The sequence below is a fragment of the Falco naumanni genome, chromosome 10 (assembly GCF_017639655.2).
Source record: "Falco naumanni isolate bFalNau1 chromosome 10, bFalNau1.pat, whole genome shotgun sequence".
Lineage (NCBI taxonomy): Eukaryota > Metazoa > Chordata > Aves > Falconiformes > Falconidae > Falco > Falco naumanni.
Window position 1 is genome coordinate 7,312,471 of NC_054063.1, and position 25,930 is coordinate 7,338,400.

The 25,930-nt window shown below is 42.1% G+C and overlaps 1 protein-coding gene across 1 annotated transcript in view; it reads left to right on the forward strand.

Annotated features, from left to right (window-relative positions):
- Window positions 1-11,976: 11,976 nt before the first annotated feature.
- Window positions 11,977-25,930, forward strand: part of TUB (TUB bipartite transcription factor) — a 71,226-nt gene continuing 57,272 nt past the window's right edge. The window contains 5 exon segments of the mRNA XM_040608193.1: window positions 11,977-12,114; window positions 12,116-12,221; window positions 12,224-12,303; window positions 12,305-12,386; window positions 12,389-12,521. Of these exon segments, the coding sequence (XP_040464127.1) occupies window positions 11,977-12,114; window positions 12,116-12,221; window positions 12,224-12,303; window positions 12,305-12,386; window positions 12,389-12,521 (539 nt within the window).

A 25,930-nucleotide genomic window follows, 5' to 3' on the forward strand; every position in this document is an offset into this window, starting at 1 on the left:
ATTTAATCAATTCTTCCCTTGAGATTGCAATTGGGACAGAGGCACAACTCCCTTTGTACCTGCTTAGAATTCATTTCATGTCAGTGGGGAAATGAAAATAATTTATACGCAGTGACACAAATCATTGGTGGGTAGGTGTTCAAAGAGCCCAGAGTCCCATTTTATGTTTGGTAAATGTGTGCCTGTGTCATGTAAGCAGGCAGGCCTACTCATACTACTTAATATTTTTTACAACTGCTATATTAAAGGAGGAAAGTAGACTTACCTCTGGGTAGGGGCAACATGCACAGAGGCACCCTTGTGTTTTACTGCCACCCTATAGTCTCTCCAGTGCACAGTGAAGGATGCCAGTAAGAAAACCTAAAAAGTTTTCAGTATTCTTTTCTGATTTATGGTTAAGTCAAAGGTTTCATTTTAAAGGAAATTATATTCATTGATTCTTCCAAATATTTCAATTAATGAACAATTTTCTCTAAATATCCAGAGTTAGATTTAATTGCACATAATTAAAAATTGTATTGAGGAAAGCTGGCACTTATTGACATTAGGAGAGCTTGATAGAATACATCTTGAGGCTGACTGGTATAATTGTGTTTTCTTCCTCTCAGAATCCCTACTTTGATGATATTAGGCTGACTATAGAATAAATGTGCATAAATATTTCCGCCAATTCCAGTGGACTTCTGGAGATGTTTATTTATTGCCAGTTATTTCCTTCCAGAACATAATTTGCATCTGAGCCACGGACTGCCCTACAATATCTTATCTCAATGTAATAATACATTTAGGTCTTTTAAAGTGTCTGCATACAAAGTGAGTAGTAAAGGATAAAACAAGAACTCTTCAACTAGTATTTGACACCTAGGGCAAACAGCAAGGAAACACACAATCTCCAAGAACAGTGCTCTGTAAGGCTGGGTACTTTCAGCAGAAGTTAGCACCACAACACAGTTTTCTACAGATTTGAAGTCAGATCTGCCATTCTGAAAAACATGCGTCATGTTTCCTTTCAAGTGTTGCTCTTATATGGTATGGCTGGCATATTTTGTGCAACAAAATTCATTGCCATCGAGTGGTAAGAAGTTGGTAAATAGGAGAAAACTATCACTACCCACCATCTGCTTCTGTACCACTTCAGGTGCTGCATACCTTTGTGTATGTCATCTGTTGACTCATTTCTAATTGACTGACTTACTCCTGTATCCTATTACAATATTTGGTATTTCTGGAGGATTTTCACTGTTGTAGGGTGATGTTTTTTTCCCCAGCCTGCTGATATATGGGCCTTTTGTGTGTAGCTTCTCTGACTGTAGACTATTAACTCCAGCTGTGTCTTCTAGACCTGAGACTCCTATTGTCTGGGTTTATTTGATATATATTTTTTCCCCTCTGTCTTGTTCTCTCCATTTCCACATCAGTTTGCCTATTAGCCCTTAGTGATCTTTTCCAGTGTTTTCTGCATTGGCTCTGTTTTTTCTGTTTCTCCTTGACTTAATTTCCTTCACTGAATCTTGGTTTTGCTTTGACATTTCTGTATAAAGGCAGGGTCTTATTGTTAACTGAGTGTGCTTGAGAGTTAAATTGGAAAATATGCCAAGAGGCACACAAGGGAATTTCTCTAGGTCTTTGAGTCAGTGTGTCTCAACACATCTCCCTCATACTACAGTACAATTCAGCACTGGTTGTAAACAAGCTGTTCCATTACCACCTCCCTAATGTAAGGAAAGACAGTGTAGGCAAAGATCAATACACAGTAAATGTCAGAATTAGGAAACTTTTCTGAAGTTCCTGAGGAAGAGGCAGTGCTTTTTGTAAAGTGGATTCTCAAGGGCGTTGTTATGGTTAGGACTCTGAGAGGGAGCAGAGTCACAAAGCAGGTATAGCAGAAACAACTCAGTGCCAAATGTCCAGTATGCACAATTGCTTCATTATGGCTGCTAGAGGTACAAAGTATATGTATATTATATGAATATAGAACGTATCTAAACATACTAGTATTCTCTGGGAAAAAGGCCATCAGTAGTTTTGGAACAGACTTTTAGTAAATGCAGAAAATCTGGTGGGTTTTTTGTGTTTTTTTTTTAATCTCCACTCCCATTTTGTAATACCCTTTCCCCTAGCTCTTCCCTGTCTCAGGTTTCCTTCTTGCTTATCTTCTAGTCAAAGTGTGCTGACCCTCAGAGATTAACTCTGCTGTCCAGGGACAGGTGGGGCAATACTGTAGAGAGAATAAAAATCCCTTCTTGAAGACCTGAACCTCAATCTTGCCTGAAGAATCTTAATAGATTATTTAAATTCAAGAACAGGAGACATAGCGATGAAAAGAAGAAAGGTAAACTGAGACACTGGCACATCATTTATGCAGGAATGGGAATGATGGGTGGCACCAGCAGCAAGGCAGTAACAGACTGACATCCTGAGTCGTCTCATGCCCTTTACATTTTCTCTCTCGCCAAATCCAGGCCTGTGACTAAGCTTCCACAAAAATATTTACTTAAGTGAATGTATCATATCTTTTACCAATTCAGATCACCTGCCTAGTTTCACATTCTCCATAGCATCCACTGTGTGTGTGTGTATATATATATTTAACACTCACTGAAGGAATGTTGTGTTGATCTCACAGTCTCCTTTTGATTTAGTCATAAGTAATACATTTTGCATGAATCTGGAATTATCCCTGCTGTCAGTCAGTTTGTCTTTATAACTTGCTGCTCCTGAAGGGGGGGGTGTGGGGGGGGTGTGTTGGTGGATGTGGTTACAATTCTATTACCAATGTTAATATGATCCAGACCTGAATAACTGTCTTTGGCACTTGAATGCAACTGGAAGGATAGAGAGGAAAATGTGGTATCAATGCAAGGAAGGTGCAACAGGATTTGGCTTAGAAAAGAAGCATGGAACTGTCATTGATAGGGAAGTGTGAAGAAATCCCAAGAAGTAAAAGTAGCAATTCCTGAGTGGGGTATTAGAGAGAAGAACATCCAGATATATCTACCAACAGTAATTTAGGAGAAAGTAGATGTTGTCTGTAAAGGGTCTGAGAGGCCAAAAAAGAAGATTAGTTTATGCAAAGTAAAATGAAGAAAAAGAAGATAGATTTCATACAGTCATCTTCCTGTGTGAAAATAGGTTCAGAAAATTTTGTATTCATGTAATTTTTATACAATATTTACTTATAGAGATGTAAACTATTTGATTTCTTTTCCTTTGTTTTTAATTCTTATCCCCAAATTACATAAGAAAGGTTGCTTTACCTTATCTTCTGCCATGCAAGAAATGTCTCTTTGAATAATTTAATTTTTTTAAGTGGAAGTCTTATTTTAATGCATCCTTTGTGCTTTCCTTACAGTGCTCTTTGAAAGGATATGATTTGCTTAGTAATTAGTTGGTGCTTAAATACTTATCATTTTTTGTCTAGAAGGGAAATTTTAAAAGCTTATCTTCCTATCTGCCAGGAAATATATTTTGCAAACAATAGTTCCTCCAGCTTTTTGTACAGAAAAAATAATAAGCAAAACTGCTTTATTTGTACTTTCTGGTGAGGGGACTCTGCTCAAACCACAAGATGAGGGAAATGTGCTCATGGCCTGCCAGATGCAGCTGATGGAGTTCTCACAGAAGAACTGTTAATAATTCAGCATTGGGTTCTCTCCTCTGAATGAAGTGTTGCACTGCGGGCTACAGCCCAGCAGGATCTGGCCTGCTGCCAGTGCCCTCCCCTCTGAGGTGGTGGGACCTCACCTGCTTCACGCCAGACCATTCAGGTGTTGCCTTTCTGAGGGGCTAGCAAACGTGCAGTGAGATAGGAGCATCTGGAGTGCCTGGGGGGCCTCTGTAGCCCCGGCAAGGCTAGGTGTGAAGCACTGGTGGGAAGACTTGCTGGAGATGGGCGCTAGGTTGCACAGGGGCTGCACAATAAGCCCACGGAGATCCCCAGGCTGTAGGCAGGGAGTGCCCAGGTGTCCACATGGGGAGCTACCTCTTCACCAGTCAAAAAGAAACTGCCCTGGCATTCTCCCGTGGAAGCTGTGAGGTGACCTGCAAGTATTTGTTAAACGCTGAAAGCCAAACCACTGAGAACCTGGTAAACAGTGAACTAAGACATTTTATAAGAACGTGCTAAAACACAAAAAAAAAAAAAAAGAAAAAAGAAAAAAAGTCTTTTTAGGCTGGACCACATTATTGAACCCAGTGTCTCACATCTACCTTATGTCGAACTGTTTGGCCACAGCCTTAGTCATCTACTGAGGGAAAGTGAAAAAATGGTGTAGTGAAATCAGTAACATTAATAGGTCTTGCAAACAGAAATTCTCAGCCAGCTGTTTAAGCTGATTTAGTGTATCTGTATATTTTAAAATATTACCAGTTGCATTAGATTGTAATTCAGGGAAATACTGAGTAAGCAATGCACTCTCATCCTGTCCTTGTACTGGCAAATACAGAGAACTCGGAAACCATTTGGCACATGGTACCCAAAATATAATTTGTGTGTGCTGCAGATGGATGTTTCAGTGAAGATCAACTGATCAATTCCTAGCTCATATAGAGACTTTCTATATAGCTGTAGGCAAACTAAATAATCTAGCTCTTGCCTGAGTTTATCATCTCTAATGTGAATGTGGCATTTTATTGCATTACAAAGATGATGTAAAGCAGTCATATTAAGAATAGCGTCATATTGGGCAGAAGTGCAGATGATTGCAGTAAGTCAGGCTAATAAGTTCCATAAATTCTGAAGGAAAATCAGGTGTTTCCATTGCAAGCTCAAATATATTTAACCCATTCTATTGGAAAGAGAGCAGAAAAACAATAATTTAAACAATTATTACTGCTTCTTTTGAAGTTAGACCATTTTAAAGCAAGCAAATGAAAATAACTTGATACTATTTAATCTTAAATATAATCTGAAGACTTGGAAAACTGTACAATGTTTTCTAGTTATAAAAATGCTCAGCTGTTCTAAAACTAGTTTCCTATTTTTCTAGGTGCTTTAAGTCCAAACAAAAACATTCAAATCTTTTTTCCATGTACAGTGAACTCAACCTCATTTAAATTTGATTGCAACTCTATGCTAAAGTGTAATGGAACATTAATTCTTTCAAAGCTTTTTTTTTTTTTTAAATAAACGGACTTCTTTGAATAATCATCTTTGATGGAAGAAGAAATCTAGAGGGTATAAAATGAGAAGGCCATTATCATGGTGTTCCAAATGAACACCTATGGCAAAGCATTTCTAGTTCTACTTACAAGTTCTGCTGGGAGCATTTCAATTTTCTGGCTCATCGTCAGGTGAAGTTAATGGCTTTTAAGGGCAGATAAGTCATGTCTGAATCTGAAACATTCGTGACTTGGAAACATCTCTGAGATTAGACAGGATTTTGTTGGGTTTTTGTTTAGCTCCCCAATAGCTAGGCATGACCTTTACAATTATATCCTCAGCTGGGGTAGACAGTTTTACATTTATAATTTCAATGGAATTTTTTTTTTGTTTTACGTTAACTGGAAGTAATGCCTATGCATGCTTTTACAGAACAGCTATGAAGGATGTACTTTGCTTCAGATGAATCCTGAGGTTTTGCAGTATTAGGAACAGTTGCCTATTCACCATGCTGCAAAGGAAAGACTATTTAATATGAAGAAACAGTTTGGGGTTTATCCTTTCAGCAGGCTAAGACATGCTTCCATTTGCTAACAGCTTACGAGAATTTCAGCATGGCTCTCCCAGTCTGAGTTGGAAGAGCCTGCTTTTTTCCTGAAAGGACACCTCAGGGTCCTCAGGTCCTTTTGACTGTAAGGCTGGTCAAACAACAGCACAGGTTGTCCAGAGAAGTTGCAGAGTCTCCATTCTTGGAGGTAATCAAAACTTACCTGAACACAGCTCTGAGAAACCTGCTGTAGTTGGTGTGGTTCTCTAGGCAGAGGGGTTGGACAATATGATCTCTAGGCATGCCTTCCATTGCCATCCACCCTGTGATTCCATGGGGAAAATAAAAAATATAAAATAAAAAAATAATTAAAAAAGTAGTCAGAACTGAAAACTATCCTTGTTTGAAGTGAAAAACAAAAAGTGACATAATTTTCATGGGCAGTAAACTGGCATTCAGTTTGCTGTGAATTTAGACCTCTCTTACAGGAGAGAGACATGTACTTTGGGCAGGGGAACCTTTCTGAAAAGATGTCTTTTTAAATTTGGTATTCTAACTGCCTTGAGTGACATGTAAATAGTGTGCATGGTTCAGAAAAGTTAAAAAAGCATCAGTGCAGGAATAATAAACTTCAAAGGGAAAATAAACCTTTAAAAGCAAAACCTATGTGAAATAGTATGCTGAAATGTGGTAGGATTATACAATTTTGTATTTAAGCACTATCATAGGAAAATCCATCCTTCATGAACAATTGTTTTAGGTATCAGGATGCAGGAACAATGTTAGAGGGCAGTAAAAAGGCAAGTCTGAAGGGTATATACAGCAGAATCCATTACTAGCAGTCCCACTGGATTTAGATAAATGTTCAATGGGATAGCAATTCCAAAGATGACAGAGGCTTTAATTACGATTATACAAGTTTCTTACTCAAGTTTCAGTGACGTTATGTTCAGCAGTCACGTAACTTACTGTGTCTCTGTGCAAGAGACTTTGTTTTCACCTTAGTTAACAGGGTTTATTACCCACAGTGGGAAATCAGAGCATTGGATATATCCAGTGCAAGATTTTGAGAGACATGCTAAGTGTTGTTACGGGATCAGCTGTCAGATTGACTACAAACTTATTTAGCAGGTGTTGAAAGCAGGCCACCAATGGCAAACAACAGGACAGTGCTGTACCAGATTTGGTTTTTAGTGCTGGCAAAGTGAGCTTAACAATCTTCACTTCTCAACTGTTAACATTTTCTCATACTTATTTTATAGGAATATCTAGATGTAGGTGTCAGCTTGATATTAATTGTAAAAGACCTAATATTAGACACAATCTCAGTGGAACTAGGCAAGTTCAAACTGAAGTGACTAAAGTGAAAAATCACTCAGGGTGGCAAGGGAACTCTATTCTGTTATTGCAGAATAGATTTTATTTTATTTCAGTGTGTTACTGATTGGTATTTATGCTTCACAGCCTCACAATAAAGAAACAGAAATGTACTTATTGAAATGAGAATAGATGAAATACAGTAAGGAAAAGTGAGTTTTCATGGAAAGATGGAGAGGATGAGCTATGTAAAGGCTGCAATACACCTTTCACATACCAGTTTGTGCCCTTGCTAGAGTTACATCTCTAAATTGTTCACCTTTACCACAAAATTTTCTTGTTATGGTTGAAATGGGGCTATCAAAAATAATGCCTTTTTTTTTTTCTTGCTAGGGAAACAAGATTTAACCTGGGCTTCTTTCTGCTTAAAACACGAGGACAGTCAACTTGGTATAAGCCTCATCCAAAGCCCACAAAACCGAGCAGAATATCTGTATGACTTTGGTGTTACTGAAATTTATGCCTAAAATTACCATTCAGGGCTTTGATTTTATTTGCTTTTTGTGAGCATTTTCTTCTTTTTGATTTGTGAAAGTTTTAATGCCCTTACTATCATCCCTGGATTGAATTTTGAATTTGTTTCAACACGTTCCAGGACTCACTGCTTAGGAAGAAATCCACTGAATGTGCTGAATTTCAGCTCATTATACAAAACCTCAGCTTTTGCATCTGGTCCTCTTTAGTTGCACTGTTTGATTTTTCAAACAAACAAACAAACAAACAAAATATCCTAGATGCCTTCACAACTGATCTAAGCTTTATACAGAAAAGTTCGTGCACCTTGTTAGGAACTTTAGGTTTGTAATAAATGCAGATAAGTTTTATTTGGCATGGTTTTACTTCAAATACGATAGCTTGATTTTAGAAATATTGGAATGGAAAAATCTAAACACAACTACTTCTGTAGTTATGCCAGCACAAACACATCCCTATTCCTTGTCTTTTGGAGTTTAAAATTAGAAATATCCAAGCCAATAAAAGAAAAGCCAGAATCCTTACACATTTATGCCAGATCTGTCCTGTTTGTGCTATTATAAAATTTAAAAGGCCAGATAGGAGTGTTCTCTGCACTATGCTTGAGCTGATCCAGAGACAACAAACAAGCTTCTGCTGTTTTAAAAGACCTAAAATGCAAAGATCGAGTTAGTCTCTCAGATGTCCTATGAATGGGTTAGGAACTGTGAGTTACGATGTGTATTACACCACAGCATAAAACCAGGATGGGTGCACAAATAAGAAAATGTATGGTGTTATTATACTTCTCTTTTTTCTAAAATTTATCTTCTTTCAGGTCAGCTAAAAAGGCAAATGAGACAGGAATTTAGTTCAATACATATCCCAAGCCTACCATAGCAGCTATGAAATGCAGGAAACCTTCTAAGCCACACAACATACAGACCTTTCTATCTGTAGCACACAAGCTCTGAATGTGTTTACTACTGCAGAAGCAACAGTGGCTCTAGAAAGAGGAACAACAGAATATAGATAGATAAAGCCCTCTCTGTAAAACATACTCTGTGCACTTCTTCAAATCAGTATATACATTTACTACTTGATTTTTTTTTCATGGGCTAAATTATAAGTAATTAATTCCCCCATCACAGGAAAATTAAACTTTTAAAAGTTAATAATCTGTACATTTAGGAAACAGCTTACATCAGTTTCTTATTTTACTGCTTGCTTAGGTTCTCCCAACTCCCTTTCAGCAGAGCCCTGCTTTGATGTCTTGCTCTCTGCCCAGATTGCCAGAAGGCTTTCAGTTGCAAATGCAGATGTTTTCAACTGTTAGATATAGTTGTGTTGTATTATTCATCATCTCAATCAAAAAATGTATTAGTAGGACACTTATTTTACACAGAGGACACAAAAGGAATAATGGGAAAGGTAGCACACTATATGAGGAACATGGTACTCAGCGAGGCATGTTTGGCAGTGGAGGAGCTAGGTTTGCATCTAGGTTGCTGCTTTCCATCTGTTTCATATATCCTTTGCTGAACCTTTAAAGCACTGTTTTTCTAACAGACTACCTTGTCCATCAGTCAGGCTGGTATCTGAAACTAATTAGGCATGGCTTTTGAGAAATACAATTCTCTTTACAGATAGTACCTAGAAATCATCATTGCATGTAAGGGTTATTTGTTGCATGTGGTATTTTTTCCTAGTTTTTGTTGTAGTAGTACCTGGGGAAACTGGCACCTGCAAAAGCCATGTCTTTCCTGAACTGCAGAAAATAATTAGAAATGTCCATGAACAGATCTGAACCTCAAGGGCAGCCTTGAGGCTTGTTAAACAGCAAATTGAACACCTTAGTCATCCACCTGGCAAGGATTTCTCTTCAACTCTTGCCCTGTCATTCAGTTAGCTCAATGTGCCATCTAGACAAAGCAGAGTGCCATCCACAGGAGACTACTGATTTGGGACCTTGCTCAGAGTTAGAGATATGCAGTAACCCCGCTCTTAATGCTGCCAGCTGCAGAGGGCTGGAATTAACTCTCTGATCAGCTCACCTGCTCAGAAATGGGGGCAGCACATTGCCAGTGAGAAAGAACCAAAGCTGGAGAGTGAGGCAGTATAAAAGCAAGTGACCCAAGATGGTGAAGGGATGAGGGAGAATCAGGGTGGGGGAGGATGAGAAAGAAGGCTGGGGGTGTAAGTAAACCTTATAAAAGCAGATAAAATATCAGAGAATTGTTTTTCCTTTCTCCCCATACAATTTTCCTGATCTTTCTTCTCGTGTCAGCTCTCCCTAGACAGAGACTATGCTCTGTGCAACCCCATCTTCCAGGACACCCTGACAGCCTCCCATTTGAACATCCAGTAACCCTGGTATGCTTTGTATTTGTTAACACAAACGTGGTCTTGGGCTGTTTAAATGACGGTATAGCACTTCCATATTTCATATCACTCAAAGGTTCAGAGGGATCTTTTTGATGTGTGTGCATTAGCTCATTTATCAGACTTTACACTTACAGTGTTTTGAAAATAGATATTCTAATCGTTAGCCTTGAGAGCTTTTGACTCTGAAGATGCGAAACACTTCCAGTTTTTGTCTGTCTTCTTTTCTAAAGAAGTCTCTGTTAATGGGCGTATTTAAAAAAACATTCAGCTTAGTACCAGGAGATAGGTTCTCTCTCCTGCAGCTGCTTCCTTGCTAGGTAGTGGTGACCATTGTTCCTGTCTGGAAGGGAGGTCAAGTCTAGTGCCTGATGCTGGTAAAGAAAGCAGTAAGTTAACTTATCCATACGGATGTGACAGAATTCTTCCGTAAAGGCAGACCTCATTTCAACTTCTGGAAAATGTTTAAATTCTGGTTTCTGGCTTTAAAACAAAATAGCTTCCCAAGAGTTTATGACAGTGAAGAATATGGAAATATTTCTGCTGTCAAGTGTGCCATCTTCTGTTGACTCTTTCTGGCTTCCTGGCCCCAGCCAAGCTCTTAGGTAATGAACTCTACCAATCTATGTTGTATGAAAAAGTATCTCCTTCAGTCTGTTTTTATTTGCAAAATTATGCCGCCTTGGTTTTTTTTATGCTATAAAATCAAAACAAAAGGGGTTTTTTTCTGCTGTTCTGCTCTGCTATTTCTGGACACTTACTTTTAAACTCCCTGTCTCTATTTTCTTAGGTGAACATTTTTTATACTCTCCACTCAGATGCGCACCTTTCCGAAACCTAAATCATTCATCCTTCCTTCTAATTCTGCAATACCTTGCAATGAGATAACTTGTACTGTACCCTTCTTCCACATGAGTTCACACCATCAAGCACAAGACCAACACTGCAATTTGGGGATGGCTTAGTAGGTCAGAGCTTCATGCCTTTGTCACTTAGGTGCCCCCCTCCGTCTTAGCCTTTCCAGGGTACACTGGGTGCCACATATAACTTCCATTTCACAGCACCTGTTCTGTGCAAAAAGATGACTTCAGCTAACTCACAACTCTTTCCTTTAAGTGTCTCCTCCATACAAAGCACAAACGTTACCTAAACAAAACTTCTGAGATCCTAGGGATCAGACATTATTCAAAGCAAACAGATTTTTCATTAATCCTTGTCTTTCACTAGTTCCTTCTTTCTTCAGATCCTATTTTTTCCACAAAGTCAGGAACTGTTTCTGTAGGCATATAGTCTGACACAAGGCCAGGGGGAAGCAGGAGGGATTTACGTGGTCAATGGTTTAAATGGGTTTTACTTCTGCTGTGGCTGTAGAGCTGGAGCAGAGCTGGTCTTGCTGGGAGGAGCAGATGGTGGCCTGTAAGACACATGTAGCAAAAGGTGGGCTCCTCAGGTAGCCATGGCTGCACTCTGCTCCCAGCCAGCCTTAGCCTTCTGCAATGGTTTCCCCAGGTGAGCGGCTGGTGCTCATGGCTGTGCCAGGGCCAGCAGAGGTGGGCTGCAGCCACCATGCCCCAGTGGCTCTGCATCACCATGAGGCACCAGTCTGGCATTGGCGAATCGAAAACTTGAATTTTCCCTTAAGGGATGCATTAAGCTTTTACAAATGGACCCCAAACCATGGCTCCTCAGCCATTTTCGGTTGAGTTGCTGAATTACATAGATTTTGCTCGAAGGGCTGGACTTAAAAGTGCATAAGCATGGCCTGAGCTCTCCTCACACCTCTCCCCTGCCTCAGTCAGCTGTGAGGGCTGCCCGGCCTTTTCCCGCTTTGGGGCCGGGCTGCTGCCTGCCTCAGGGCTTGGTCTTTTCCCACCTCAGGGAACAATCTTTTCCCGCCCTGGGGCCCGGCTGCTGCCCGCCTCAGGGCATCGCCTTTTCCCGCCTCGGGGCTCGGCCTTTTCCCGCCTCGGGGCTCGGCCTTTTCCCGCCTCGGGGCCCGGCCTTTTCCCGCCTCGGGGCCCGGCCGTCGCCCTTCTCAGGGATCGATCTTTTCCCGTCTCGGGGCCCGGCCGCTGCCGAGCCCAGCCTGGCCCTCGCCGGCTGCGGCGCCCCGCACATGCCCAGTGCTGGGGCGGGCGCCGGCCTTGAGTCAGTGGCGGCGCGGCTGACGGGGCAGGGGCGGGCCCGGCGCGGAGGGCGGCTCAGCCCGGCGCGGCCCGCCTCGCCCGGGCGATGCCTGAGCACGGCGGCGGCGGCATCAGCAGCGGGGGGGGCGGGCGGGTAGCGGCAGCGGGGACGCGGCACTGCTGCCCTGCCTTTCCCTGCCCGCTGCTGGCCCTTCCTCCGCCCCCTCCCGCGTCCCCCTCCCCCGCTCCGGTGCCCGACAGCCGCCGCTCCGGGCAGGGAGGAAGGGCTGGGAGCCGCCTCCCTTTGCCCCCGGCCGCCCCCCTCCACATGCAGCCCGGCCCGCCGCTGGGAGCCCTCCCCGGGGGGATGTTTCTGCGGCCGCTGCCGGGATAACCGCGCGCTGACGGAGGATGCTGCCCGCGCCGTGGCGGGCTCCGATTCGGGCAGCAGCGGCCGCGTCCCCCGCCTCGGCTCCGGGCAGCGTCGCCGGGGAGAGATGACTTCAAGGCACCAGGCGGACTGGATCCCTTACAGGTGCGGGGGGGACCCTGCGGCGGGTGGGAGGGGGGCTGCTCCCGGGCTGGAACCGCCACCCCTTGGCGGGTCGGCGCCCGTGCCTCGGCGGCGAGGCTGGGACGCGGCGGGGAGGCGGTGGGTCCCGCCTGCGGGAGCGGGTCGCGGGCTGCGCCTGCCGGGAGCTCTCGGAGCGGGGCCCTCGGTCCCGCCTCCCAACTTCGGGCCGGTCCCGCTCCGCGAAGTTCAGGGGCCGGTCACTGGGGAGAGCTGTCAGGCCCGCGGGAGCGCCGCTGGGAGAGCCGCACTCCGCTCCGGAGCGGGAGAGCTTTCCTCCCTGCCTCCGCCACAGGGCCCCCCCCCGGTGGGCCGGGCGGCAGCGGGCGGAGCGCCGCGCCGGCGGCCGTCGCGCCTCGGCCGCGGGGACCCGGCGGCGGGCGCTCGCCGCCCCTTCCGCCCGCTAGGCGCCACACCGGGAGCGGGGCGGCGGGCGCGGCCGCCACTGCCTGACGGCGCGGAGCGGTGGCGACCGGCGGTGCCGCCATGGCGGGGAGCGGGATCGCCATAGCAGCACCCGGCGAGCGGCTCCCATTGGCTCCACCGTTGCCATAAGCTACGGGAGCCGCCGTGCGGCGGCCGCTGCCCGAGAGCCCCGTGCGTCAGCGGGCACAGCGGGGGCTCCGCGCCGCGGGAGCGGCCCCGGCCCCGGGGTGCGGAGAGCCCCGCTCGCCCTGCCCAGGGGCCCCGCTACCCGCCCGCGCTTTGCGGAGCTGGGGCCAGCTCGGCCGTGCCCTGCCCCTCCCTACCACGGGCGCCCGGCTCTGGAGCGGGAGCGTTTGCGGCTTGAAGAAGAGAACAGTTTGTTCCTGCCTTGCCGGTGCGAGGAGGAAGCGAGCCGAAGAAGATGTAGCTCCGGGCGGGATGGGCTGTGCTGTGCTGCGGAGCAATAATGACAGCATTTCTGAGTGTGCTGTTCGGAGCGACGTTAGCGTTATGGGGTTCTTTAGTTTTCATTGAAGAATCTTTCAAACTGAATGGTTGCAGAATCAAAGCGTGATTAAAAAGGTGTTCTGGCTAAGGCAGCAAAGCGGGTTGGTTTAATTGGTCTGGTTGTTAACAGATGGTTTAGCTTAGGATATCTACCTAATCTTTTTTTTTTCCTTTTTTTTTTTTTCCACTCCTTAATACAGAGAAAAATATAAGCGGTAGATGCACAAGTGGAAGCCTGCTGTTCTAATCTGTGCACGTGATAGTTCCAATCAATATAAGAATCAGAATTAAAGAAATCTGATTACAATGGACCCAAGAATATCACCATTCTCTCTCCGATAGCTCTTTCAGACCATGTGTTTTGAAAAGACATAAGGAATTGGCAATAAGTCTTAAAAAATGGCTAGCGGATGCATTCTGATGCAATTTGAAGCCTTGTAATGAAGGCAAAAATACCAGAACAGCTGTTCATAGCTCTTCCCAGCAGCAGAGGAACTGTTTCTCCGTTCTCTCACTGTACACAAGGCTCTGCAGAGGCCAATGCCAAAGTTTGCTGTGGGGTTTTGTAGCAGTGGCCTCAAAGAAGGAAATAAAACATCTCTATTGTTTCTGCTCAGTGCTGTTCAGAAAAGCAAAGGGAGACAAAACAGCAGATCTTCAGAGAAACACAGATCTGATGATACTCATGTCTTTTCTAATATAATACTATTTTTGAATGTTAACCATGTTTATGGTCAGAAACTGCTGAGGACTGCTCCAAACCAAAAGGCAAACAAACTGCGCTTCTGCTCTGAAGTGTTTGTTTAGGCTTCTAACCTAGTCTTCTCTCAAGAAGTTGAGTTATTTTTCAGTCTTCAGAGCTAATTCCTGGTTTAGAGGTATATCATTGCAAATCTCATTGAACCTGCTCGTTTAAAGCATCCTGCAGAATCCCGTAAACATACTTACCAGGGAACAAGCGTTTCTGAATGCATATGTGACTGAGCTTCCCCATGAAAGCACTGTATTAGTAAACTAGGTCAAAGTACCATTTTGTAGGAGTGAAATCCAGGAGGAGAGGGAAAGGCCTGATGTGCGCCCCCCTGTGCATCTCCCTGTGAGCGAAGTGCCCCACACTTACCTGCTCTGTTGCTTCAGACCTTTGTTTACTGTAGTGAATTCAATGGATGCTGACTCTCAAAGCCTGGGGGCCTGTTCCCCACCTTCTTTATGGCCTGGGTAGTATGTAACGGCCAACAGTGCCACTGCTGCTAGCGTGGGGAACAGAGCACAGAGCGTGCTGAAGTCTGTAAAGATATATGTGACATAGCCTGAGCCTTGCTGATCTACAGTGCGCTAGAAAATGCTGCAAGCCCTTGTCAGAGCTTGGCAAAGCTGTTTCAACTTTGGCACGGGCTTTAAAATGGTAGCATGACCCCTAAGCTTATGTCATTCGTCCTGGCAATCAAACGTGCGTGCAGCTATATACCTGAATTAATTCAAGCAGAGAAGTGGTTTTCTTCTTTAATAAAATGTCATGTTATTCCTTACAAGTGAAATGAGCCAGGGGGAATCAGTTGTGTGTGTTGTGCACAACTCATTAAGCAATCCACATGTACGTCCAAAACTTGCAAAGCATATTATGCTTCCACTTTTAAGACACTGAGAAAATTTTGGGTGGATTAACAAAAAATAGTAGGCTCAGTGCTAGCTTTTTCATGCTGTGGTGAATAAGAGTTTCATATTATTTGTGAGTTTGTGATTTCAGCATTTTGCCCTTAATGTCTTTTCTTCTTCTCTTACATGTTCTACTTTTGAAATAGTAATAGTTATAGGATGAGGGGATTTGAGTTCACTAGTGTTATGAAATACAATTGAGAAATTGTTTTTAAAAGGAAATATATTGCATTTATGTTCATGAAACAGTTTCAGATAGTTCAAGCATATGATTAAGCACTTGTATGAAGCTTCACACCAGGTACAATGAACTAGGAATTCTTTAAACAGAAACATTTTTAATGATGTTTCTGTCCTTTATTATAAAGAATCAAAATAGTTTAGATGGAAGTGAAAAATCAGCTGCAGTTCATGTAGCTGCTCCCAGCCCCAAAGGTGGTTCCTGATGCAGTTGAGAGTAAGGTGTAGCTTCTTGAGGAATTCTGTTCTCAGGCACAGTAGTGTTTTCCTTTGGTATCCTTCAGCAGTTTCCAGTAGAAAATACAAAGCAGAAGTATCTGGGAGTCATTATAGATTCACAGGAGTTCAGCTTTTTTGTTCAAAAATATTATACGTTTTGGTTTCGTATCTTTTTCCTGAACTTGTTTTTAATTTATAGAATTTCTGAAATTAACATATTGCTTTTTATTTTATGCTGGTGTGTCCTGAGTAAGCGAACACATTCCTCGCACTACATGACTATGGTTAAACGAAACTGTTGCTAGCGAAGATAAAAGTATTAATAAACTCAGTCACAGTAAGGTCCCAGTCCCTGTCATTATTATTTGTTCTTACATTTTCACTGGCTTCTTTAACAATAAATCTTAATGCTATAACTTAATAAGCAGCAATTACGAAACTATCTAAACTGTATAATGAGAAATATATAAACACTGTCAGCTGAAAAGTGCAGTCCACATAGGAATAAATTTGCCGCAAGTCCCCAGAATTCTCTGTATAGTGTCTGTGTAATTCTACTGAGACTTGGTTTGTGCGGATAAACCTGCCATAGCCCAAAGGGAACCCATGAACTGTGCGACAGGGGTCTGGTGCTGTATAAAGCAGATTATACAGCATGTATTTTGAGTGGCATAATATGTCTTGAAATGTATGTGATGATGGTAATAATATACATGATTTTACTTGTGACTTTTGTGTTATGCTCAATTTTTTGTAGCTTTTATGAGTTCTGAAGTTTTAAGGCTGTGCTTAGATATTGCAGCTATAGACGGTCACTAGTTATTTATCTGCAGAGTGAGGGATTACAGTTGGATGAAAATTGTGGAGCACAGCTGTGTTGTAAATTCATGAATCATGACAATTAGAACAGATAAGATTTCTCTAAGTGTGATGTGTAAACAATTCCTGGAACAATAATGGTCTTGAAGACCAAGATTGTCCCACACTTGTTTCTATGCATTTATTTGAGGTATTGGGATGTTATCTACCCTTAAGCCTCGACAGTCTAAAGGCAGCAGTGCAGGTAGCGGGCTCACCCCGCTGCAAGGTGCAGTTTGTGACTGAATGCATCACAATGCAGGCAAGCTTGTTCTCAGCTGCCTGCTGTGGGAAATGGCATTGATAATTTATGAGAGCTGCTTTTTCTAAGGAAAAGAGTACAAAGAGCATGTGCTTCCTCTCAGTTAGGCTGTCTCTTGTCTCAGGTTATTGCGATGTATAAAATTAGCCTACTTGTGTGCTTTTAAATTGTTATAAGTTAGAGTTCTCTCTTCATGGGGGTCTGTGTTCTTATATAGGGTGTTACTGCTGTAGTGCATGGAGACTCCAGCTAGGATCAAGGTCCTGTATTGCCCAACATCGGTGTTAGGGAGCTGTACAAACACATGTCGGAGGCAATTTCTACCCTGAAGCTGATAGCCTAAATCAACCAGGCAGAAAAGAGGTGACGAAAATAAAGTATCACTTCAGGTTTACCGGCAAGGGAAATAGAGACCTGTGGAAGTTGCGGGGAAGTGGCTTAAATAGAAATGGGACAAGGCTCAAGGGAGATCAGCTGCAGAGCGGGGAGTGAAACCTAGTCATCCCATGCTTTGCAGTGTGCCAAAGGTGGATTTAAGTAAGGGGCTTTGCCACCTCTTGCAGGGTGCGCTTTGGGCCTTATGACAGAGAAGCAGCCACACCAACTAGGTGTGTTTTCCTAGGGTATTGTCACACCCCCATCCCCCCCTCCTTGCCCCCCTTCCCACCTTTGCAATATTGACATCCAGATTGAGACTGAAACTCATTTCATAATAGGCCAATGGGTTTCTGGTAGCAACAATCATTTGCAGGTTTCTGGCAGTGACAATCATCTACAAGCCATCTGTGCCAGATTTGGATCACAGCCGGAAAGTGAATATGAAATGCTGTCTCCTTTAGCAGTTCCCCGAGTCAGACAGTTTTGACTCTTATGCCAAAGGGTTTTTGGACTTTCCCTAAAGCAGCATCTATTTAGGCATGCAAGCAGCTTTTCTGGAAGGTGGTACTTTTTATTAGTAACTAAAAATTGCCATTCTAGAGAGCTGGATTTTTTTCACACTTCTTCCTCGTGCCTCTTCCCCTCGTGCTGACTTACCTCATTTTCTAATTCATGCTTTTCTGTTCTTTCTCTTTATGAACAGGTACCTTTTTGCTTTTTGTCCCTATCTTGCTCCCCTTGCTGTCTTTTTTGTTTTCTTCTCTTTTCCACTCTGAGCTTATTTATGAAAATAGAATTCTGTCCTGCCAGCTACATGGTCCCTGCAGAAGATACCCTTCTCGGTAAATTTTTGCTATTTAATTTGTTTTTTACTGTGTGGGTTTGAATAAATCCATCCCAACTTCCTACTGTCTTACTTACGTAGTTAGTACTGTTTGCAATTTTTAAAGCTGAATTTATTTATTTTGAAGATTATTGTGAATTTCAGATTATTCAAAGATTATTGCTTTAAGCATGGATGTTAAAAACGGTATTTATTTTATATCTCACTTATTGCTAAAGCTTTTGTTCCTGTAGTATATGAAGGCCGGTAACTGGGATTAGGAGATGCCCTTCTCGTTCATAACCTGCGTCTCGCCGATAGAGGGCGGTGTGGAGCAGAACGCGTCTCAGAGTTCTGGAACCTCTTTCGTTATGACGTAATAGCAGAATGTAATGGTAACGGTATGGAGCCATACAGCACGACAGTCGGCAGTCTGGAGTATTTTCAGAAGATGAAATCAAAAGAACAGCGTAAAATACGAGTGAAAAGGTCAGGACAGTTGTTGGTATACTTATTTTTTGCACTCAAGTTTGTTACATAGAATCATCAGCTTCTTTTGACTGTCCTGTTCTTAAGAAAATGGGAAGTAAGGGGATAGTGACTTAAATAGGTAAGAAAATGTGCTCCCAGAAAAGGGTGGATAGGGGGTGCAAAGGTAACTATGGGAGAAGGTAGAAAGACTGGAGTAATTATTTTGGAACAGGATGAGTACGTGTGATAAAAGATGAAACCTTTTTTTATTTTTGCTGACACAGTTGTCTTACACCAGCTTGTTTTGTCTAATACTTAATGGTAATGTAGCTTTTTTTGTTTTACACATGTTCAGTAACTGGATGTATTGCAGGTCATCTACTGAATAATTTTAGGTTATGTTTACGTTGTGTAGCTTTGACACTTGGGAAGTTCTTTAAATGCTGGGTTTGCTCTGTAATTAAATTATTTAGTAGATGTATTTGTATTTTTTTCTTTTACATTATTAAGAAGCTAAAATATATCTTTACTTTCCCTTTTGGTGATTCCAGCAGAAGTAGCTTTCATATTTTTGGATTGCTAATAAGTTGAGAGATTACATATTAATCTATTATTTATCCTTAAAGGGAAGATGTGACCCAATTTAAAACACTTCCTTTGGGGAGATGCAGTAGAACCTTATACAGCAGAGGATAGTAACTGCTTCTGCCAGTACAAGAACCCTGCAGATCTTGGATGCTGATTCTGTGCAGTCAGACAACTACCCTTATACCTGGGGTAGGGATGCTGTAGAGTCTAACACCGCCCTCTGCCTTACATGTAGTGGTGTGGTTGCCTGGAAGAAGCAGTCAGAAAGAGGTGCCACAACAGCCTTTCTCTTGACTTAAAAAAGGGAACTGGTTTGGTTCCATGACCTTCTCTGAGCTTATGTATTAGCTGAGCAAATAATGGCAAGCCGTATATAATACATTAATATGAACGTGTGAGTGCACTTTGTGAGTGACATACTTAACCTTGCTCTCTGACAACACAAGTACCTGAGTCATTCTTTCGTGAAGTTGAGTTTTAGCTTAAGTTCTGAGATGTTTACCAGAATTAAGTCTTGAATTGCAGATTTCAGTGGAAACCTCATAGTTCCTGTTGAGATGCATGTTAACATAAGGTTGTGAGTATCATAATTCATAATTAATATAGCTCATTTGACACAGGTAATGAAACCACAGCGTGAAGTTTTTAATGGTAATTTTAATTGTAATCACAGTTCTAACTACCTGCAGGTGAGAAATTACAAGATGAAGAAATTCCTTGATTAAATTCAGATGATGACTAAGTTGGAAATTGTGTCTGCAAGTGAAATACAGATACGTCAGTATTTGATCAGTGTTTAGGCAAGGGATGTAAACAGGCCTGTCTTTCAAATTTGGTATCAGTTTGAAAGCAAAATGTATAAAGCTAAAGGCTAGTTATTTCCATTAACGGTACCCATAGCAAGAAGCATAGGGAAAAATTGGTTTCTGTTTTTTCCAAAGCAGTTTGTTGCTGCCCAGCACTACTACAGCAGCATTTTCACTTTTCTGCAGTAACAAAAAAAAATAATACAATTAAAAATACGTCTGAAAGTTTGAGGAAATTATTTGCTGTATTGTAGAAGTTAAAGAATAGATAACTTGGCAGGACAATGACACTTAGACTAACTGTTCAGATCAGATTGAGTGGCAACTGAAAGACTAAGACGTTTACTGTACTTTGGAATACATCCCAGTATTTTTGACAGATACAAATCCCAAAACTCAAGCTAGGAGCATGCATTTCTATTAAACAGTCTTTTGGAGACCCAGGGATTGCATGAACTCTTACACGTCTATCCAGAACTTTAGGTTAGTTATACAGGTAAATAATGCATCTACTGGGACACTGTGTCTGTAGGGCAACATTAAATGACATTAACAATGTTTTACACACCAATGAATCAGATCTTGATAATTGGTTCTTCCAGGTTACTGAATTTTAAATCACTTCACTGGCTGTTGCTGCAGATTTAAAAAGTGAAGTATAAGGTTTTAGAGAAAGTTTTTGTGCTTGCCCTAGAATAGCACTAGCATTGTTTTATTGCCTCTCCTTAAGGCAGAGATCAAGTGCCTCTACATATTGCCTATCGTTAAATCTATGCAGCTGTAGAATTGTTTAGGTTGGAAAAGACCCTTAAAGTCATGAAGTCCAACCGTTAGCCTAATGCTGCCAAGTCTACCACTAAACCATGTCCCTAAGCGCCACATCTACGCATTCCTCCAGGGTTGGTGACTCGATCACCTCCCTGGGCAGCCTGCTTCAGTGCTTGACCACCCCTTCAGTGAAGAAATTTTTCCTAATAGCCTTCAGCCAGGTGGAGAGGGGGCAGGGAGCCCTCTGTGCCATGCATCCTGCTTGCCTGCCCAGCCTGTCCCAGGGAACTAGGGTGCCATTCTGGTAGTCTTACCTCTCTCTCACTCTCCCTGATACTCCTCAGCCTACTCACCTCCCTGGAGCTCTGTCACTATATGGAGGAGTTCCCCTGCCTGGGCATGCTCCCTCAGCCGTGCTCACCGCAGCTGCTCACCTCAACAGCTGATGGAGACACGGAGAGCCCTGCAGCTTTGCTTGGTGTCAAATTGGCTAAATCCTTTCCTTCTGTATTTGATCTCCGTGGTAGGTCCGTGCAGCATACTGCAGTGCAGCAGCAAGGCACTTGGGCGAGCTGCACATGAGCTAAGGCAGCCGTACGACCACATGGGAAACGCGAAGTGCTTTCCTCCTTTGAGGAGCAATGCAGTGCAGTCTGTGAGCAGCGAGGGACTATCAGACTTAAATTGTTTCCAGTGTACGTGTTAGCTTGTTTACAGCGAGCTGGGTTATCTATCATAGCACAGTTCACAATGTCGATGTAACTTCAAATTAAAAGTTATCTGGTCTAAAATAAGAATGTTAATTTTTGGCTGTTAGGAGCACTGGCCATCTATAAGTAGCCTAACCTAGGCTCTGGCTTTTCAGAACACTAGGATAATTCTTCTTGGATATGCCAGATATATTAATTATGGAATACTATATTAATACCCTGAGAAACTGGCCCATCATATCAGTGCAAAAAGATCATGACATTGCTAGATTTTGAGGCATCCTGGAAGATGCCTTTTAAATGCTAGCTATTTCAAATAATGATATAGTGTAGTATTCTGGCAGTATTGATGCACCTTGCAAAATTGTTAATTACTTCCTTGAGGCTTGAATATCACTTACAGATTTTAAAGATCAAGAAAAAACAGCACATGAGAAATATAAATTAAATTAAAGTTCTCCCTTCCTTCCTTCCCTTTTTCCTTTTTTCCTTCCTTCCCTTTTTCCTTCCTGTTTTGATTCTCAGGCACTTTCTGTTATTTATTCATTTAGTGCTATATGCTTGAGGCTTTGGAAGGTAGATGATGTTCTGAGTAGTACTGGAAGGAAAAAATCCAATCCTGTGCACCCTGTATCAGAATGACGTCCAGGTTATTCTGTTGGAAAAAATGTGGAATTACGTTTGCATAGCCTGGAAAGTGGGATATCCAAATTCAAGTGTTCAGATCTCTGCCCTGTGTGTTTGATTCCTTAGGAAGATATTTCTAATACTTCAGATAAGTGCCTGGACTTTCAGGTTATTTTGGCATGGGCTGGGCCTGTCCCCCCCATCCCCCAGATTTTCTCCTGAAACTCTGGAGGTCATTATGTTTACAAGATTTGAATTTGATAAATTGGGATTCTCTTTCAAAGATTTCTGGCAAAAGAATCCAGTAAACTTTAGACTTGAGAGGAAAGATTTTAGGGCTTAGAAAATTAGTTTTACTCACAATAAATTATGATTTCTGAAAGCTGTCATTTCATTGAAGTGGTACCAAATAATATAAGCCATAACAAAAATTGCAGGAGATAGTAAAGCAACTAGGAGCTCATTGGAAATGACTGTCCAGTTGCTGGGCTTCCAGTTTATCGATTGTTGTACTCCATTAAAATACAAAGATTTTGAAACAGAGGATTTAAGAACACGTGCAGGATAGCTGTATTTTAGCATTAGGCTGGTATAGGCCTTTCAGAGGATGGAACGTAATAGTAGACAGGGAGCCTTGAGAAGTCAATGACTAGATTTTCAAGAGTGCTCAGGGTCACTCTTGATTCTCTGCTCATGTTATTTCCTAATTTTAAACCTCTTTGAAAGTTGGAAATTTCTGTTGAAAATACTTAATGCGATGGAGAGAGAAGGGAGGACGATGACTATTGTGCTGCCTAGTCAAAATGACAAACAGCATATAACAGGTTGCAGGTTTTAAGTGTTCTTTGGCAAGAACAACTCATTCTCATCTGAAAAACCTTATTCTGAAGAAAAACATTAAGAAACATTAGAGGCATAGAAGTTTTCACTGCACTGCACGATGAATTGTAAATGTGCTCAATTGACATTGCAAAGGGTCTGCAATGTTACTCTCTGTGTGTTGCGATGAAAATTCAGCCAGCTCTGCAGTATTGATTTTACTATGGACTTGGGTTAACAGAGCCAAACATGGCTGCATATTGCAATAAATAGTAAATAGAAAGATGGTGTTCTGTATGGTTTTGCTTTTCACTTTGCACGTGATGACTTCTGTTGCTAATTTTTCATCAAAATGGCTATGATATTGTTTCTGTATTTTTCATTTTCAGTCCTTTAAAGTCTATAACTAAACAATGATTGAGTCACTTAATAATTCCCTAAAATAGTTACTTTGTGAAATGACTGACATTTGTTTTCTTTTCGCATCACAAAATGCCTGCCTCTGTAGTCTAACGATACTCAATACTTAAGGAAGCTTACTCGGCTTGTTTCTGTCGTTCTTTCCCTTTTTGTGTGAGTCGTCTGTATCTGGAAATTTGATCAGTGGTGCTCTGTCCAGTGTGCTGTCAAATGACCGATGTTGGTTTGGGAAGAATAGTGTTATGTGCTGCTGGGAGAGTGACTGGACATAATACGGGTGAAGTTTGTCAGTAAGTCAACAACAGTATTTCCTTAAAATTGTCCAGCTCTTCTTAAATCTTTTATTAATTGTAAAGCTGATAAATATTTGAGCAGGATTTCAGGTCTGTGCTCCCATCCAGGAACTCTCATCAAAAGTCTTTCTGAAGATTTCAGATTCAAGCAGAGGCCCTTCTGTCAGCACATGGCAGCAGGGGAGAATAGGTTCCCTGGGGAACAGAAAGCTTTGCAAGCACACATAGCTTCAGCAGTGTGGGTGAGCAGTCTCTGATCACCGCTGCAGGCACTGTTGTGAGGCTGGCAGTCCAGAGAAGCACACTGCGTGCTCCAGGTTTGCTGCACAGAGAGGTAAGAGCATGTAGCTGGTAGCAGTGCAACACTACCCCGCTTTTGAAGGGTCACGCAGAGGAAGCTGTTGCTATCTCACATGTTTCTAGCTTGCTTCTGCCAGCCAGCTTTCCTTCCATAATTCTTGGGCTGAACTCCTCATCCTGTTCCAGTTTTGGCTAGGTCCTGACAGAGTGAGAAAATGGAGCCTTCTGAATCTGAGAGAATTAAGCTGAATGACATTCAGTGGATGATCCTGCAGGCTGAAATGGTTCACCTTGTAACCTTGTGTCCTACAATAAACACAAACTCACAGGTTGTGCAGTGAAATATTAGAGCTATGAAAACTGCAAATAACAGTGGGCAATTAGTGTTGCAGAAAGAAACCAGAAGATACCTAGTCATATGTATTTATCTGGGAGGTGTAGAAAAACATCTGCTGGTATATGAGTATTGATTAGACCCAAAGGGGGACCTTATTTTCACACTTTTTTTAATGGTCCAGTAGCTAAACTGATACTTTTTGCCTTATTCAAATACATTTAGAAATGCACTTCCACAGTGCCAGAAGTGGTTTAATTACATCTGATGTGATTAAACAGGGTCTCCAGCTCTGTCTGATACAGCTTCCTCTATCTGAGACTATATGTGCTTGCTTATTATTCCTACTGTTGTCTCCCTTTTCTGGTGTGCACCTGGTGATTTATGGTGTGGCCATGGCTCGAGAGCTCAGTGTCCCTCAGTGGTCTGGATGCAGCTCGGCGTGTGCTGTTCTGCACTGCCTGTTTTGTGTCTCACCTGCACATGCTACGCTTTGTGTAGAGCTCTGGGAGATGTTGCAAAGGCAGAGGGTATTACCCCAGTGTTACTGATGGGGACACTGCACATACAGCAGAGGTGTGGCTTTTCCAGGAAAAAAACTCAGTAGTGAGATCAGGGAAGGAATTAGATTTGCTTTGTCTTCCACTTTCACCCTTCTTGCCTCTAAAACAGATTATCTTTTTTTCTTTCTTTTGTATTACTGATTTTCTTATAAGAAATCCAAATTAAGATAATGAGAACTCTGCGTATGTGGACAAGAAAAAAATCAACCTAGTAAACTTTCTTTACAGTTTGTTGGGGTTGGAAGGGATCTTCTGCATATACCTGTAAGAAGTGGTCCTAGGATTGATACAGCTTTTGAAGCCAGAATTCCTATAGCTGTTGTTCATAATGTTTCCCTGTGTGGATTCTCATTAATGTTACTGAGCTGAGCCCAAAATCTTCCTCTCTCCAGAGAGACTATTTAAGGTATCTCTCTCTACCCAGCCACCACCTTCATCATGAAATCTGTTGGACTTAGAAAGATTTACCCCTCTTTAATTTTGGTTGAAATTAGTCAACCAAAGAAAAAAATTACAGACATTATGAATGCATAAATCTTTCTTCCTTAAGAAAACAGGCAACCCTCCCATATTATACAGATACTGAATTGCTAGTGAAGGAATTTGAAGTTTGAGTGCTGTAGTCAAATTTTATTACAGAACCCCTGTGGAAATGAGAATCCTTCCTGAAACTTCCAGAGATACATTTGTTCACTGCTTTTTGTCTTGTAGTCTTATGCAAAATACAGTATTAACATACATGTTTCATGTCAGACAGGGAACTTAAATACTTCTCTGACAAAGACCTAAATGTTTTGAATTTAATTTTACCTGCTTTGCTTTTTACATGATTTGCTTCCTGTTCTAGAAAATCAGCAACCAATCTGATTATCACATATTTCTATTTGCATTTTACCACCCACATTTTGAAAATGTTTCATAGGTGGGAACTAGCAGGCTTAGAAGTGTGTCTACTGACAAGGCTGTAGTGGCGCTTCAGTCCCCAGTGGAGACTGCTTTTGCTGTAATTGTTGCTAACAGGCATTCTAGCAGGTGAAGGGGAATAATTAAAATGACAGCTTCAGCCACATATTAAAAAATATGAAAAGGATGGTGGAAAGCCCTTTCCTGTAATAGTTTGTAACTGATGTCATAGCACCTGAACAGCAATTTGTTCAATAAAAACATATTATTCTCCCAGGCTTTGCTTAGAACAAATTAAACCTAAGCTTAAGACAGCCTCCTGGCAAATAAATTTGAACGTTTTAATGTGCCTTTTGTCTCCACAAAAAGTGCTGCTAAACTTTTCTGTGCTTTGTCAACACC